Raw genomic sequence first — 17,290 nt, 5'->3', positions numbered from 1 at the left:
TGACCTCTTATTAACTCTTATAGATTTAAGTTGTATTTCATTCTTAGATAAATATTGTATCTCATAAATCCTGTAACGTCCCTCAAAGTAACAGGCCTACATCCTGTCCCCTGTTTCTCTGCTGACATGTCACCTCTGCCTGTGAAGTGATCCTGTGTGGCTAATAGTTTAGAGCATGTGTGGTTAAGTTGTTGGAAGTTGACGGTAACACAGTCCCCAGGATTGCATATCGGGCTTCTCTTACAAAGACACGGTTCCTGGTCTCCTCATTTTTGTTTACCTTTCCATTAAGTCAGGAACAAAGTGCTGTGCACCTGACAAAAGGATGCTGGGTAAAGTCTGACAGGATTAAAGGGATAGGGATTAAATAGTTCACTCCCAAAATTTTTATCGATTACTCACCCATGGAGACTTGAATTCATGTATATTTTTTTGTTTGTCTCCATGGGGTGAGCAATCGATAGAAATAAAGTCATTTCGCCAGTCATTATCCCCTTAATATGGTGACTAAGGAAAGACAAAACAGTGTTTTTGTACCAAACAAGAGAAGTGAGGCGAACAAAAGGGATCTTAAAAACAACCATCTTTATTAAAAAATAATAATAATAAAAAGCAAAATGCAAATAAGTTCTTCAGTATATATACACATAGTATTGTCCCATTATGATTGGACACAGGTGCTTCTTTACTGTCTCAGTGCATACAGGGAAGGGCTCTACCTGCCCCCCTCTCACTAGACTATAGATATCAAGTTAGGCAATTATCCATCTGGACTGTTGACAGGTGGTTATTCATATCTCGATTATGATATTTATACAAATGAAAATCGGAAGAATGGTGGATACAGAAAAAAAGGCTCAAAAGTATATCTTCACTGTCAGATATTTGTTAATGTGTTGCCATGATTCCTAAAGTTTGCTGATCAGGTGACATAAATGGTAGAGATGGCAGTTTCTGTAAATTAATACATGGTAAACATTATAAAAAAGTAAACAACTGAAGCAAATCTGTTTTTGGTGTACATCATCATCGTTTGAATATAGTCTTGTCAATATTACTTATCAAAAAGCCACAACATAAAAAAAAGAAAACCATAATAAATGACCTTTGCATGCTGTTACTCTGTGAAAAGCATAGAAGCTGTTACAAAGATACAGGAAAGACAAAATCATACATCCTTCATTTTGGAGTCTTTTTGGGCAAAGCTTCTCTGAGCCCTTTCTTCGACACACCGTGCTTTCTGGAGTAGAGAGCAGTTTTGCTATTCCGAATAGTCTTTATTTGGTACACTTTGCTCATACATAGTCTTTACGCTCAAATCCCGGACCACCTGCGGAGCGCGGAGCAGAGTAAGCCATCCGTGAGGGATTGTACCTCTTTTCACGTGGTGGACAGGAGCAACAGAGGAGCCCACCTCCCAGAATCAGGAGGGCAGCTGCGGCCCAGCCGATGTACAGGGCGGCCCCCAGCTCCCTCCTCTGCGCATCGGTCAGTAGTGGGTTGTAGAAGTCCCTGATGATGGTGTTGGCTGACCAGGAGACGGGAATGAGCTGCATGACCCCTGAAACGATGAAGAACACCCCAGAGATGATCATCACCCTTGATTTGGAAACCTCGTCCTCGATGCAGTTGGTGCACTTAGCCCCGGCGATGCCGATCAGCACTGCCAGTATGGCCAACAGGATGGAGACGACAGTGAGGGCCCGAGCTGCCTGGAGGTCCTGGGAGAGGGCCAGCATGGAGTCATAGACCTTACACTGCATCTGACCGGTACTCTGGACCACGCATGTCATCCACAGGCCCTCCCAGATGATCTGGGCCGTCACAATGTTGCTGCCGATGAAGGCCGTCACCCTCCACATGGGTAGGGCACAGGCCACGATGGCAATGATCCATCCCACGATACACAGGGAGAGCCCTATCAACTCCAACCCGATGGACATGCTGGTGATTCTTCTGTTTCTCCTGCTGCTGTTGAACGTCGGTCACACCCGAGAGAGGATCAGAGAGAAGGCCTGCGGGGAATGACTTGACCGGAGAGGAGAGCCAGCTAGCAATTAAGTTAATTTTGGCCTGTGAGCATCTGTGAGCAAGTGATGATCTGGTATACCTCCGCTCCACAAGTAACCTTTATAAGGCAGATCAGGTGGAGGGGAGGAGTCCTTGGAGGAGCTGACATCACCAAGGGGAGGAAGGACCTGGGTAGCTACTCTCAGCTCTCTACTATCAGCTTACATGACTGCCCTCATAATGGTACCCGCTACAAAAGAGGCCTTTTACAGTTGAACAGACATGCAAGTGTGGTTGTAAACAATAGAATACAATGGCATATACAGTAACTATAGTGTACATTCTGTATTTGACTTAGTAGAGTGCAATTCATAAATAATATTCAATTAAATCAAAGCAAATGATGGCATCATGTCTGATATATTATGCGTTTTGTATGTGTTTGTATATACATGGCAGGGTTGTAATATTTTGTTTCATTTGCCGAAATCATGCTTATGTAATTCCCTTGTTCTCTATAAATAAAACTTGACTTGTAAATATTTGCCTTGAATATTAATTGAATAAAACCCTCTGAAAGACATGAAGAGAACGCTGAATTTTCTGCAAGTGACACCCTAGTACTACAGAGTATAGATTAAGCTTGGATCCAATCCAATGCCAGAGAGCAATTTATGAGAAGACACACACAAAAGTTAAAGCAGTAATGAGCTCTACTCCTCTATTTGTTTGATGCGCTCTAACGGCTCTGTCTGTCTGTCTGTCTGTCTGTCTGTCTGTCTGTCTGTCTGTCTGTCTGTCTGTCTGTCTGTCTGTCTGGAATGCCCTTGAGATTCCTCTGCGTAGGATGATCTCCCTAGATATGCCCCAGAAATTGGGATAATAGAACCCTCGCCCCCCTTAACATTCCGCGAGCCAGTGTTGACAAGCCACCCTGGCCTCCACCTCTAGAATGAACCAGTTTATTGTTTCGGAAGGCGGGTAGGCTACTGGGATGGTTAAACATTAGGGAGCCGACAAAGCAAAGGCTCTAGTTATTGTTTAGCCCATAATATATGTATGGCGGAAAACAAGCCGTTACAGATAGATAGGCACTGCAAAAAAAAGTTAACTTATCATAGTCACTGCTCATGGTGTTTTCATTACTTTATACTACTAACTATAAAGGCAACAATCAAACAAATGTTTCCAATTACTTATGTAACTACCACTGAATTACATTGAATTAAATTGATCTATTTAACAAAAAATATTACCATGATTCAATTACATTTAAATAATAAATACATTTTCAGGGTCATTGTGCATTCGTTCTTGAATTCAAGCAAAAATAATAAAGACGAATCAAATCTAAAAAAAGCAACACAATATTTTATTGTAAGAGCTACAAACACTTAAAAACATTAAACAATATTCTTTGGTTCTACGATTTCCTGAAATTGTGTAATTATTTACTACAGATACATGTAATTCAACATTGAAATAATATTTTTATTAAATGAACTTGCTGCACTGTCATTTAAGGGTCCTGAGACACAATGTATGCAAAATACATCATCAAATCTCAGCCAGTCAGCAATACAGTAAAAAAATAGTTATAATATAAATCAACTGTTTGGAAATGATTAGCAAACAACAGTTATTTCGATTAGTTTCAGTGCTTCAAACAGCCTCAACATCACACACTGAATATTGGAAGTCCACTTCGATGTGGTCCCTGTCCAACAGGGAATCATGAAAATATTGTGCTTGGAGGTCTGTCTTGTAGATCAGAAAGTATTTTCCTCATCTCAATATAATCATAGTCAAAGATGGATTGCAAAATATTTCTCTTTGAGCAGTCCTTCCCTCTGTGGGAAACACTTGAGAAGGCAGCAGGTGTGGAGTCAGACATAGTCCCTCTTATCATAGCCACTAGGAACCACAGACCTGGCTTGGGAGTACACCATCCTTGAAGGGGGGCCATATCTTTTTTCAGGTTGCGGGGGGCAGCTGGAGCAGAGTATGCACCCTCCTATGAGCAGAAAGGCAGACGATGCCCAACCCAGGTATAGAGCTGCTCCTATCTCCCTCTTCTGAGCCTCTGGAGTGATTGGGCTGTAGAACTCCATGATGATGCTGTGGGCCGACCACGACACAGGGATCAGCTGGGTCAAAGCGGCCACGATGAAAGCCACCCCTGCGGCTATCATCACCCGCGCCTTAGCCGCCTCTTCGTCCACACAGTTGGTGCACTTGGCCCCCACCACGGCCACCATTACCCCGACGATGCCCACCACGATTGAGATGACGGTGAGGGCCCGGGCTGCCTGGAGGTCAGCGCTCAGAGCCAGCATGGAGTCATAGACTTTACACTGCATCTGGCCTGTGCTCTGGACCACGCAGCTCATCCAGATGCCCTCCCAGATGGTCTGGGCTGTGACGATGTTCACCCCGATGAAAGCGGACACTCTCCACATGGGCAAGGCGCAGGACACGATGCCGGAAATCCATCCAAAGACGGCCAGAACGACTCCGAGTATCTCCAGTCCAGCAGCAGGCATTTTTAAGCTTGTTTCTGTACGGGTGCACGGGGGTCCTCACACAACGTGAATTTACTGAGTGTGCTGTGGAATTCCCACTGCCGGGGATATGTTCACAGCAGCAGAAGGTGGAGTCACCTGGGGATTGGCCTGTCAAACGACCTTAGCTTAATCATTCAACCAGCATCGGCCCCAGTAGCTCTCCCAACTGTTTGGGCGAGGTAGTATAATTATGTTGAGACAGTTTTCGCCCACATGCTTATACTTCAATCCATTTTTAGACCTGCTGTATTCTGAATATCTTGGTGTCACAATGACACAATAAGGACTGAATGTCTGTAACAATGAGGGACCATGGTTGAAAGCCAAGATGGTAAAACTGGCACTATTACAGAAATGTTTATTAAAGTGCAACCTCCATGTAACTTGTAAAATGTATAAATAAAAGGAAAATGAGCTGTCCAAAACATTTTCTGGAAATATGAAAACATTTTCAAATTTGACCCTGGTTTAAATGACTGGACACTGAAAACTAAGCTTCAGACCTCCCAAAACAAACTGATTCGACAAAAATGAAACCCATGACCCACCTAATTCCAACTCACTTTGCTAGGCTGGGATGGCTCAGGGTAGAAGACAGGGTTAAACAATTAAAAATATTGGTTTTAATGTGATCTGTTCTGTTCTGATCTGATCTGTAAGATAGTCAAAGGGGCATTGCCCTCAATACCCTCATACCTGACTAACTACTTCTCCAAAGTGAGTGACACCCACAACCACAATACTAACTAGAAAAAGTGCTCCTCGGAGCACAGGTCTCCTTCAGGTCTGGTGGCGCTATGATAGGCCAATGTGAAAAGGGTGCCATTTCTTCTTAGACCTTGCACGGCAATCGGACACTGCATTCATGATTTGAGGCATTTTGTTCAAATTGCTATAAATTGTTCAATTGTCTAAATTAGACCTGCAGGTGGCGCTATAACAGGCCAATGTTAAAAGGGTGACATTTGCTCCTCAACATAGTGAGAATGTGCGTGCAAAGTTTGACCGCAATCAGACCCTGCGTTCATGATTTGCGGCATTTTGTTCAAAACAAGCCACTACTGCAAACTTTAGATGTCAATCTTAGCCAATCAGGATGGAATATGAAAATCAAACACATCCGTCTTGATCACATGACTATAGAGATCATGCGTACCGATGTGTGTGAAATTTGGCTATAAAAGGCAGATGTGAAAAATGCAGGGCAAAGGTTTTTTCTTGACCTCTAGGGAGTGCGCTTACAAAGTTTTACACAGATCGGTGCAGTTATAGGTAAAAACACGAATCGGCCTGTTATAGCGCCACCATGAGGCTGATTTGAAAATGTTCAAGTGGCATTTCTTCCTGGTTATAGTGGAAATATGCGTGGAAAATAAATAAAAGGAAATTGCATGCTGTGTTCATGATTTGAGGCATTGTGTTCAAAACGGAGCACTCCTACATACTTACATACATTTTTAGCCAATCAGGATGGAATATGAAAAATGTGAAAGACCCGTTTCGTTTAATGACTATAGAGATACTGTGTACCGTTTCGCGGGATTTTTGGACAAAATCTGTAGGAGTACTGTAAAAAAATATGTTTTGCACAAATCGGCCTCCTGATGGCGCTATAAAATGCCCATGTGAAAATTTTGGGGCAGAGGTTCTGCTGTGGCATCCAGGGAGTGTGTGTGCACAGTTTCACTGCGAGCAAGCCAACGGTGCCGGAGATTAGCTGTACACAGACAGAATGACGGACACACGGACACACGGACGGACGGACGGACGGACGGACGGACGGACGGACGGACGGACGGACGGACGGACGGACGGACGGACGGACGGACAGGGGGTAAAACATACTCTCTCACCATGCCTTTCGGCCTGGCGGAGACAATAAGGGATTGAAAATGATTTACTACCCAAAGATAGAAGAAACAAGACCAGGAGACCTGGTTCTGACAGACCCAGATTGAAGTCCTAGTATGTAACACACCTACAAACCACTTTATAACTGAAAAGCATAAATCATTTTAGGCATTTGGTGTGGAGTTTTTTTGTGTATAGGGGTATTTGGTTGTAGATTTGTGCATAGGCTAGACTATACGAAAAAAGGAAAGGGGGCATGCCTAAGGACAAAGGGGGCATGCCCATGTATGGAGAAAACAGGTACAAAACATGCACTACGTCACGGCTAAGCCGGACTTCACATGACGTGTCAGCCTGTGTATGTCCATGTATGGACGAAAGGGGGACAGACTTTTTTGGCTGGGGCCGGAGGACAAATGGCCCCTGCCCATGTATGGACGAAACAGGTACAAAGCCTCATGTAAGCCCCGACCCCTTGGGTCTGGCAAACATGGGAAATGTATCATTCTACTGCTCTGCCACCAAAATGTGGAATGCCCTGATACCATCCATTAAAAACTGTCCTGAAAAATCATCTATCAGGAGACCACAATGGGAGGTAAATGCAATTTCCCACAGAAAGGAGGTGTCATCCACTGCCGCTGTTTTTCCTTTTTCTCCTTTGTATATAGTGTTTTGTATTTGTTGATGACATGTATTATTGTGTTACTTTTATACAATGCTGATGCATTGAATACATAGGACCACAATGGAAACAAGTCCCCAGGTTTTTTTTGTGTTATCCTTTTAGCCTGAATATCTGACTGTACCACGTTATGTTTACATTTTTGACTAATTAAGTATTCAATCAATCAATCAATCAATCAATCAATCAATCAATCAATCAATCAATCAATCAATCAATCAATTTGAATTTAGGTGTGGTCAAATTGTATGACAGAAAACAACAACTAAAATCTCCCTCAATTCAAGAGTCAATATGTCTAAGTTAGACTCCACCTGTTTAACTAAATGCTCAGCCTTACTGATAACCCTGGGAAGGGACTAACTTGGACCACATGCTTTGAACTACAATACAAACACTACTGCTGGCCACTTTTCAAATAAAACTCTGTGAAGTGAATACATGTCAGTGCATGAAATACTTGTGCTGAGATGTTTGCTAACTTCCTACTTCTTCTTGTAGGTCAGAATTGGTTACAAATTGGGTTTTTCATACGGGTGACTTTGTGTGTCTGTCATGATGAAAGTGTTTAGATGTGTCACTTCCAGGAAGAGAAGCAAATATAACTTCTGTCTGTCTCTTCTTTCTCATGACTCAAAACACTGAAAAAACCCCAAAACAAACATGATCTATCATTGTATTGAGAGAGCCAGGGTTCTTGTAATGATTCCAGTGAACAAACACACGGAGCAAAGAAAATAGATAAAAGGAGAGAGAGAGAGTGGGTCACTATGTCTGGGATTGACACAGTGAGAGGGAGTTGTCTTATCAGTGTCCTTGCTCTGAAGGTGACGCTGCATCTGGGTTTCTCCCTCATTTCAGCCTGTAGCCCATGCCACAGGAGAATCTTAAAACTAACAGTGTTTGGAAAGCCCTTTTTCTGAATGGAGCCTCATGTTTCTGAATTTCGTTAATTCTCAGATTGCTTTCATACGAACCCATCGACCTACGCCTCTCACTGTAACAAGCCTACATACATACTGTACATACACGCCCATATTTCCATATTTTCGATATTCTTTATTTGATATGACATAACTTGTGGTGGCCAAGAATGAGTAATATGTAATATGTAAATCTATCCCGTGCTGGTGCTCTAATATACTGCTCAAAGAAATGTAGGGAACACTTTGATCCCTTAATTATTTTGAGCAGTACATGATGCTTTGTGTTCATTGCTCAATGGACTGTTGTTCGGACAGATAACAGAAGACTCCCTGGACAGGTGGGTTCAGCAACAAAACACCTGGGGCAGGAAGGGTCAGGACTTTTATTGACTACCCTTTATTTATGCACAAAAGGAAAGTAACAAGTTCTGTCCGCTTGGCATTCTTTATTGGAGCAAACAGTATGAAAGCTTATATGACATACAGTACAGGAGGCACAGGAAAGATTCAGTCAGACCCTGGACCAGCATAGTAAATGTAGGTCCAGAGAAAGTGTCACTAGGTGTAGAGGCCTATCATGTTCATCACCTCTCAAGCTCCTAAAATCTGGACTGAAGGAATTGCTTTTGCTATATGTCTGTCATGCTCAAACATTCAAAGTATTTTATTTTATTCTATGAGCCTAACCCTATTTTAATCTAATTGTATTGTGCTTTTTTCACTGAACGTCCTTTTTCCAAATATGATTTCATCATATCCCCAAAACTGAGAAGAACTTTAACACCACTGAATGTCTGGGCAAGAATGTCAACATAGTAGCAAAACCAACTGATCAATGGGGCCTTTGTGAACGTAGTTGGTAGACTCCGTTATTATAGTATCAGTATGAATTACTTCCCCTCAGAGTAGCATTATTCTTTATCGCCGACTCAGTTTCACTCAGCTGGAGAGGACACAATAGAACAGAAGATAGTCCTGTCATCCTGTGAAACAAGCTGACCATTACTGCCGCTTATTTGCAATGAAAAATGAACTTGTGTGGGTTGCAGTGCAACTTAGTTGTGTAAATGTTACAGTAGCCTCGATAACCCAGGCCTTTTTGTTTACAAATAATGTTACAACAACTGATTCTTCCTACATGGACCAATTTGTCCGCAAATGAGTCAGCAATGGCATTTTCCCCATCACCATAAGCAGTTGCTGATTCACCAGTTGAAGTCTATACTCATTGTTCTCATCTGGCCCCTTAACAATTTTAGTCTAGCATTGCTTTGTGTCAATAAAGTAAATGCACAAACTCTACATTAAATATAATGTAGTAACTATCTTTCATAAATCAATCAAAGAGACTGCGGAAAGGTTTTATTTGGTATCTTGTAGATTTTGCTTCGATCACAAATCATTTTAATGCAAAATGTCAGTTCTCTTCAAAATGTCATACAATAAAGGAAAATGTCTAAGTAAAACAATTCTGATTTCAAATCAAATACAGACATGTATTTTAGACCCATCAGTACTGCTGCACAGTACACAGTTGTAACCTCCACATCATTCATTAATCAACCACTGACCAATCAGAAGATAAGTTTGATAACACTGATTACCGCATCACTTCCACATCTGAACCCATTGTGTGTCACATGTTCACACATAGTCTCTCCTGGTGTATCCATTGACTGACATGGTCTTAACGGCTGAATAGTCCACCCTAGGAGGCACGGAGCCGCCCCCGCTCGCCACCGCAGCTGTTCTGGGGGGGCAGGAGCAGCAGAGCAATGCTCCCCCTAGGATGAGCAGGCAGGAAGCAGCCCAGCCAAAGTACAGTGAATTACCAAACTCCCTTTTCCCCGTCTCCTCCAGCAGTGGGTCGTAGAAGTCCAGGACGATGGCGTTGGCCGTCCAGGACACAGCTATCAGCAACAGTAACCCAGCGACCACAAAGGTCACCCCAGCAGCAAGCACAATCCGTGGCTTACTGCTCACATCTGGGCTGCAATTGGTGCACTTAGCACCGGCCACCGAAAGGCCGATACCCACCACACACAGCACGATGGAGACAATGACCAAAGCACGGGCTGCCTGCAGGTCGATGGGCAATCCCAGCATGGAGTCATGCACCTTGCAGTGCATCTGGCCTGTGCTCTGCACCGAGCAGTCCATCCACAACCCCTCCCAGATCACCTGGGAAATGACGATGTTCTGGCCGATGTAGGCGGCCACTCGCCACATGGGCAGGCCGCAGGCAACCATCACCCCCAGCCAACCGGCCACGGCGAGGATCATCCCCAGGATCTCCAAGCCCGCTGAGTACATGGCTGGAGCCCAGTTGGAGCCGGAACAGGATGAAGCTGAGAGGATGGTGCTGGAGCTGGGGCTGGACAAGACTGTCTGCCCCGGCACTGTGAGATAGAAGCCCTCTGTGTGCTGGCTCAACCCTCTTAAGATGAAGGCGATATCGGATCTCGCTGGCTCCAAGTCCTGGATAAGGCTTTTAGTGAGAGAGAAAGAGAGAGGGAGAAACAGATTCTAGCTTCTTTATACTGCTAAGAAGACGAAGGTGGAGTCAGCTTAAGGTGGCATCATGTTTACTTTCAAAAACGGTACTTGCCTTTAGAGACATGTCAATGTTTTTAACAGCACTCTGAACGACAGGAACTGGTGTCAAGCGACAGTCACCGGAAATACCTTTTCCTTGGTTAGCATTTTCACATTTAGCTTTTTTGTTCATATTTAAACAAAGCCCTGTAAAATACTTAAAATACCAGATATTTGGTCAGAGACAGATGTGTCCAATCCAAACCACATACAAATAGAATGACATTTCGATATGAGAATGTTTAGCATTAAAACAACCTTTTAAAATCTATTTTGAGTACAAGCCTGACATAAGCATACCAGCACACCTTTAAGACGTCCACTATTTGAGAGAGAAAAAACATTATGTCTGTGACATGTCAGTAACGTTAACCTTGCTGGAAAATGCTGAATCACCTTCTGAATGAGATCTCCAGGTAGGTAAAGGCAAACAATGACAGGCCTTGTCTTCTGTGTTAGTCAGGTACATAATCCCTCCTGGGAGGAAAAATCTCAATGAGCTAAAGCTGCAAGCTCTGAGGAAGCCGGTTTTCTCATCTTTTTCAAATGTTTAAATATTCAAATAAAGTAGTTACATTTTTTTACTACTAAATGTATTAATATACTAGGCTGATTATTAATATAATGTTGCTGCATGCACCAAAATTTTTTATTCCTATTAGCTGACCTTGTATTGAACTGTACTTTCATGTGCTTTTTTCTGCAAACTTCTAATAAAGTATTCAATCAATCAATCAATCAATCAATCAATCAATCAATCAATCAATCAAAAAAGACAGGTTTAGTAATAAGTGTTGTTTTAAAATCCATTCAGTTCAATTTGACTCCATTTGAGTCCTGGTAACCGAGAGTGATGCTGTGATCTACTGAGTCTGTCTCAATACAAAACATGGAATCAGGGTCAATTGCTTTGCTCCATGGAAGACCAATCTGTGATCAACCTCTGTTCTATCAAGCATTCCCTTTGGGATTTCGTTTAGTAGTGCCGTCATTCATAGAAAATGTATAGTGTAGGAATTTATCGCACACAAAATCTGGACAGCAGAATGCAAATAAATGAACAACCTAGCACAGTAATATTCTGTTGTTGGCTGACAAGCCAACTTGTAATAATCACACACATGTAAACTGTCTGACTAGCCAACTATCACATACTATGTATAAATATTTTTATTTGGGCATTTAGAGACATGGATGAATATTAGTTTTAGACTAAACAAATTCTGTGATTCACTCTGAGATTCACAGACAAATTAAGTCAGTAAATTGCACTATGTCTGCAAAACCAATTTATTGCATTTATGGTGGTTGAGGGCTACCTCTAAATTCTCTTCAAACCATGTTTTTAGCCTTGGAGAAAGACAGGAAACACAGAGAGAGAGAGAGAGAGAGAGAGAGAGAGAGAGAGAGAGAGAGAGAGAGAGAGAGAGAGAGAGAGAGAGAGAGAGGGAGGAGTGACATGCAGCAATTAGTCCTGCCGGGCGGGAATCGAACCAGGGACTCACTGTCAGTCATTTGAGCCTATGTGGTACGTGCCCTAACCATCAGGTTGCCCAGACAACAGCCTTTTTGGCAGTGATGTTAAGGTTGGTTAGCAAGTTATCTGAGTCATTAAAGGTCATCATTCATTAACAAGGTTCATTTGGGGTCAGTGGTTAGGGTAAAGATCAATGCTATCTCATATACCGCCCTCTGGCAGGGAAATCAACATCCAGATACAAAAAAAAGCTTGTAAAACAATTAGGACATTTTAAAGATATAAATAAATATCCCCTAACCCTAACCCTAACCCTAAGAAATTTAAATTGTACCCTAATGGCAAAATTGTAGGGTTATTATGACATTATATCTACTATGAAGATGGTGAATTGGATGCAGACTTGCATCTTGATCCAAAGAAATCTGTGATTTTCGTGTCAGCATATAAATTAATGAATACATTCTCTAATACATTCTGTGTGAGATAAACATACTGCTGTGTATCTCATCCTCCAGGTATAACTAATTAATAAACTGATTGCTCCTGTGACAGTCGTCAAGGACCTCTGACATAGCGTAAATCTCTTCTCTTTGACAGTATCTTTTTGGGGTTTCTTTGATAGATTTGGACAAGGACATACATGTATATAGTGAGTGAACATTTCAACAGTTCAAGGTTTTCTTTGTCTTTCACCCGGAATTATCTTTTATATTTTGGTTTTGATTTTTTTAAACATAGAAATGCCCAAACACTCAAAATAACTCACATTATTGGCAGAGTATGATGAACTGCATGATGAATTGCATAAAGATGGCAGCCAAAGCATCCAAACATCAGCAGAGCTTTTTCACACGTTTACAGCCAGAGGGAGCCATTGCTGCATCCTGAGTTTTCTGTTTGCTTTGTGCCTAGTCTGGTATTGTAAACTAATGAGTCTGTCTGTCTGCCTGCCTGCCTGCCTGCCTGCCTGCCTGCCTGCCTGCCTGCCTGCCTGCCTGCCTGCCTGCCTGCTTGCAGTTGCATTCATATGGTCAACAGTTTAGTTCATTTCAACTTTAAACAATCTCTGGAGGCCATAGAACTGATGTAAATATACCACTGATGAATACTATCTGACATGACCCTTTTGATAATTTTGCAGCATAAATTGTTGGCTGTTGGCAGTTCTGGATGCCCAGAGACAATTGTTAATCAGATACATTTTGACCCTTATTCAATGGAATGAATCCACCCCTAGTGGGCTGTAACTTCGTACCAGTCGAGGACAGCTTAGGGTGTGTTTCTCAATGCTCCCAATTCTTCACTTCCATGTATTGACCACACACCACAGAGCATCTCTGAGCTAATGTTTTGAATCAAAACAACTGAGGTCATTGGTTTAGACAGCCTTTGTGTTAGATTTGAAGTGAAGACTATTGAACATTGCCTCCCTGTGGTAGAAGATGGAAAAGCATGTGGACCTGACCTACATTATTAGAGCCCTGTTTTACATGTTTAGCATTATCAAGTCAAAATCAAAATTCTTCTGGCTAATGAAAATACTGTATAACCGAATATATCTGGCAATAATAGTCACATTTAGATGTTTTTTATCGATTCCCACATTTGCATATCTATGAAAGTAAAAGTCAGACTCGATAAAATACATCTCTGATAGTCTTGATCCAAGGCTAATTTAGTGGATGCTTTCTTCTGAAATGTGTTACTCTAGTTACAGGTAGCAATACAGAAGAATATCATGCAGAGACATGGGTAAAGTTCTTTGGACATAAAATCAATGTTGGATCATTTGTAGATATACTTTAATAGCTACTGTACATAGCTTTTAATTGACATTGACCCCATTTCACTTTCTCATACCTTTTCCTTAACAGACAAATCAGCATTTGAAGCATACTCTGTCAGTGACAAGCAGCATGTGCAGGTGTTTAGTGGAACCTTAACCTGTAAACAGGCACCTTTACAGGTGCCTGTTGCCACTTGAAAAGCACTTCCTTGCCTATGCACTTGTCATGGGAGTGGGAACCAGACAGACCGGTTTATGTGAGGTGATACAGGTACCTTGGCTGCCTCTCAGCTTGTCAGTCCGGGGCATGGAGGACAGTTGCCAATAATAACTAACAAGTGGAGACTTGCCTCGTGAGAACAGCTACAGGGAGAGAGAGAGAGAGAGAGAGAGAGAGAGAGAGAGAGAGAGAGAGAGAGAGAGAGAGAGAGAGAGAGAGAGAGAGAGAGAGAGAGAGAGAGAGAGAGAGAGAGGGGGGGTCATATTGTCAGGGGAACATATCATACTGTATATTTTGTGATTTGTCTGGCTGTGTACATTCACTCAACATTTCTGTTTAAACTTAACGTTATGCACCTTCTGTTAAATGTATCATTCTATATCCCTTTATTTTATAATAACTCAAGTTTAAACCTAACGTACCTGTACAAGGTTATAGGGCATAGACCCCCTCAAGGACTTTAATGGAAAAGAATGCATTATGTTACTGTAGTACCAACTTTTCTAAAATAGACACAACTAGGCTTGTAAAAAAACAGAAACATTGGCTTGAAGCCTGAAACAAATTCCCTTAATACACTGAGACTTATTAGTTCACACAAATGTGTAATTGAAATTACCCTCAGGCAAACAAAGGTTTTTTTTTCCTGTTTCATCATCCAACCTCGCCCATCAACATGTCAGTTTATGTCCTTAACTCAACAGCAGCTACAGTATGTATGCCCTATAATATTCATGTACTGTATGTAACTTTGTCCTCATTATGTCCATTATTTCTTTGATTATTTAATCTACTGTGTGCAATTCATTTAGAAGATAAAATTATCATAACATATGGTGATACAGTAGGCTACAACATTTCCAGTGGTGTAAAGTAACTAAGTACATGTACTCAAGTACTGTACTTAAGTACAATTTTGAGGTATTTTTTACTTTACTGGAGTATTTCCAATCTTCTATACTTTTACTTCTACTCTACATCTCAGAGGCAAATATTGTACTTTCACTCCACTACAATTATTTGAAAACTTGAGTTACTACGTTACCACGTTAGCCCTATTTTATACCTAATATTTGAAAATAGCCAATCTACAAGCTCACAACGCCTAGCGACGCGTAGTGAGAGCTTGTAGATCTGCTATTTTCAAACGTGTTCAAACATGTTTGAAGTACTTTCGGGTACTTTAAGTACATTTTGATACCAATACTTTTGTACTCAAGTAAATTTGGAATTCTGGATTTCTACTTGTAACGGAGTATTTCTATATTGCAGTATTGATACTTTTACTCAAGTAAAATATCTGAGTACTTTTTCCACCACTGAACATTTGCATCACAGCTTATCTGAACCTAAACAGTGGCCTAAACATCCTAGTTTCATCACAACTCCTCTGTTAGAAAGTCGTAGGTAGAAAAAAACCACCTCTCTCTCCGTCACTCCTCTGAACCTCGTAAAATGCCAGTTTTTTGTTGTGTCATGTGATGTTGTGTCATGCAAGAGTGTGAGTCAGCCGTCAATCCCACAAGAGCACTTACTGGCTTACATTCTTAGACTGCCCACTGAAACTGTGACAGCGTCCCTTCACAATGACTGCAGGGCTGGTAATAATGACATCACACAACAAATACAGATTCCATCTCCACTGTCACCCACGCAGTGTCTCACACACTGAGACACACACACACACACACACACACACACACACACACACACACACACACACACACACACACACACACACACGCACGCACGCACGCACGCACGCACGCATGCACGCACACAGGCGCGCGCGCACACACACACACACACACACACACACACACACACGTTCTTATCTGAATTCCCCGCATGTGATTGAAGTGTTAAATACACTTCCGCTCTCCTTTTTGCAATTTCATTATAGTGAGCCAGCCAGTTTAACTGGGGCCTAGAGCCAGGAGAGACGTTTTTTTTTTCCTGCTGACACTTGTCACTTCACCTCCCTCAAGCCTTTTCCTCAGCTGCCAGAGCTTCTCACAAGTCTTTTCTGGTCAACAACAATTGTTTACCGACGGCTTGATATCAGTGCTGCACATTAATGCCATAGATCTAGCTGATTCAGTTACAGTACAAGCAGTGGCTTACTAGAATGTATTATCCATTGTATCTTAACAAAATCACCATTTACCATGGATGTGTTAAACTGTCTGTTGTGAATTTAGTTGACCCTATGTGGTCCTATAAGAGTCTCCATCTAACCAAGGGTGGTGGTGAGTGGTGGTTCAGTTGAGTGACAAGCTCGGAGATCAAGATGACATCAGGCAGTATCATGACACGTTCTGAAGTTTATTACACACAGTATATATACAGTATTGGCCACATGACGTGATCGCCGGAAGATAATGAGACAAAGAAAAGAACAGAATGAATAGGAATAGAACATGCATCTTGTATCATTGTGAACAGACGTCAGTTTAGCTGATAAAGTAATTGATGGTCATGGTACCAAGAGTATCAGTATGTGCTTATGCAGATGAGAGTGATTCAACACATGTACTGCATGGGTCAAGCTGAAAAATGTCAGTCCCATAATCATAATCATAAACACTGTTATTTACTCATGTTCATCCAAACACTAGGAGACAAGCCAAAAACTCTCAGACACATCACAACCAGCAGAGATAGCGTAACTGTGTTAGCCAATGATGGAGGGTTGTACCTTTTTTGTTTTGTTATCCCAGCTAGGACACAGAATGGAAATTACTGTAATATGGTGTTTGAATGTTCCCAGCTGTTATTATATGTTGTAATTGTGAAAGTATCTAAAATGAAAATGCCATATGCTATATATCATAACTAAACAATACAATGATTCTGGGGTAGTGCATTGTTGTGCTGTGTTTGACCATCATGTATTTTCGTGAAAGATATATGATCCCTAAACGGGTGACTGAGGTCTATAGGCCTATTTGAATCTAAGCACTATGCATAGGCTAATCCCAGAAGGAAGCCAATATGCTCTGAAACCATCTCTCCTCGAAGCCTTAATTGTGGAAATTCCTCCTTTGCTACCTGTTTGTGGAACCCAATCTCCAGCACTGGGCTGTGTGGCTTTAATGATCTTACCTTGGGTAAAATAGAGGCATTATAGTCCTAACGGCAGTTCTGGCTCTCACACAGTGCCTCCATTCATT

At 41.8% G+C, this 17,290-nt stretch overlaps 3 protein-coding genes across 3 annotated transcripts; all 3 read right to left on the bottom strand.

Moving 5' to 3' along the window:
• Nucleotides 1-566: 566 nt before the first annotated feature.
• Nucleotides 567-2,088, bottom strand: LOC308085654 (claudin-3-like). The gene has a single exon (XM_080428893.1). The coding sequence runs from the start codon at nt 1,941-1,943 to the stop codon at nt 1,296-1,298; it is 648 nt and encodes a 215-aa protein (XP_080285019.1). The 5' UTR covers nt 1,944-2,088; the 3' UTR covers nt 567-1,295.
• A 1,808-nt stretch (nt 2,089-3,896) lies between these two features.
• On the bottom strand, nt 3,897-4,553 carry LOC308085653 (claudin-4-like; the record flags this gene model as incomplete). The annotated part of the gene is made up of 1 exon (XM_080428892.1): nt 3,897-4,553. One exon carries the CDS (start codon nt 4,551-4,553, stop codon nt 3,897-3,899), a length of 657 nt encoding a protein of 218 aa, XP_080285018.1.
• A 5,127-nt stretch (nt 4,554-9,680) lies between these two features.
• Nucleotides 9,681-10,349, bottom strand: LOC308085652 (claudin-9; the record flags this gene model as incomplete). The annotated part of the gene is made up of 1 exon (XM_080428891.1): nt 9,681-10,349. One exon carries the CDS (start codon nt 10,347-10,349, stop codon nt 9,681-9,683), a length of 669 nt encoding a protein of 222 aa, XP_080285017.1.
• Nucleotides 10,350-17,290: the final 6,941 nt, after the last annotated feature.

Source organism: Gymnoscopelus braueri, assembly GCF_963280865.1.
Source record: "Gymnoscopelus braueri genome assembly, chromosome: 5".
NCBI lineage: Eukaryota > Metazoa > Chordata > Actinopteri > Myctophiformes > Myctophidae > Gymnoscopelus > Gymnoscopelus braueri.
This window is presented reverse-complemented; position numbering and strand designations above follow the sequence as displayed.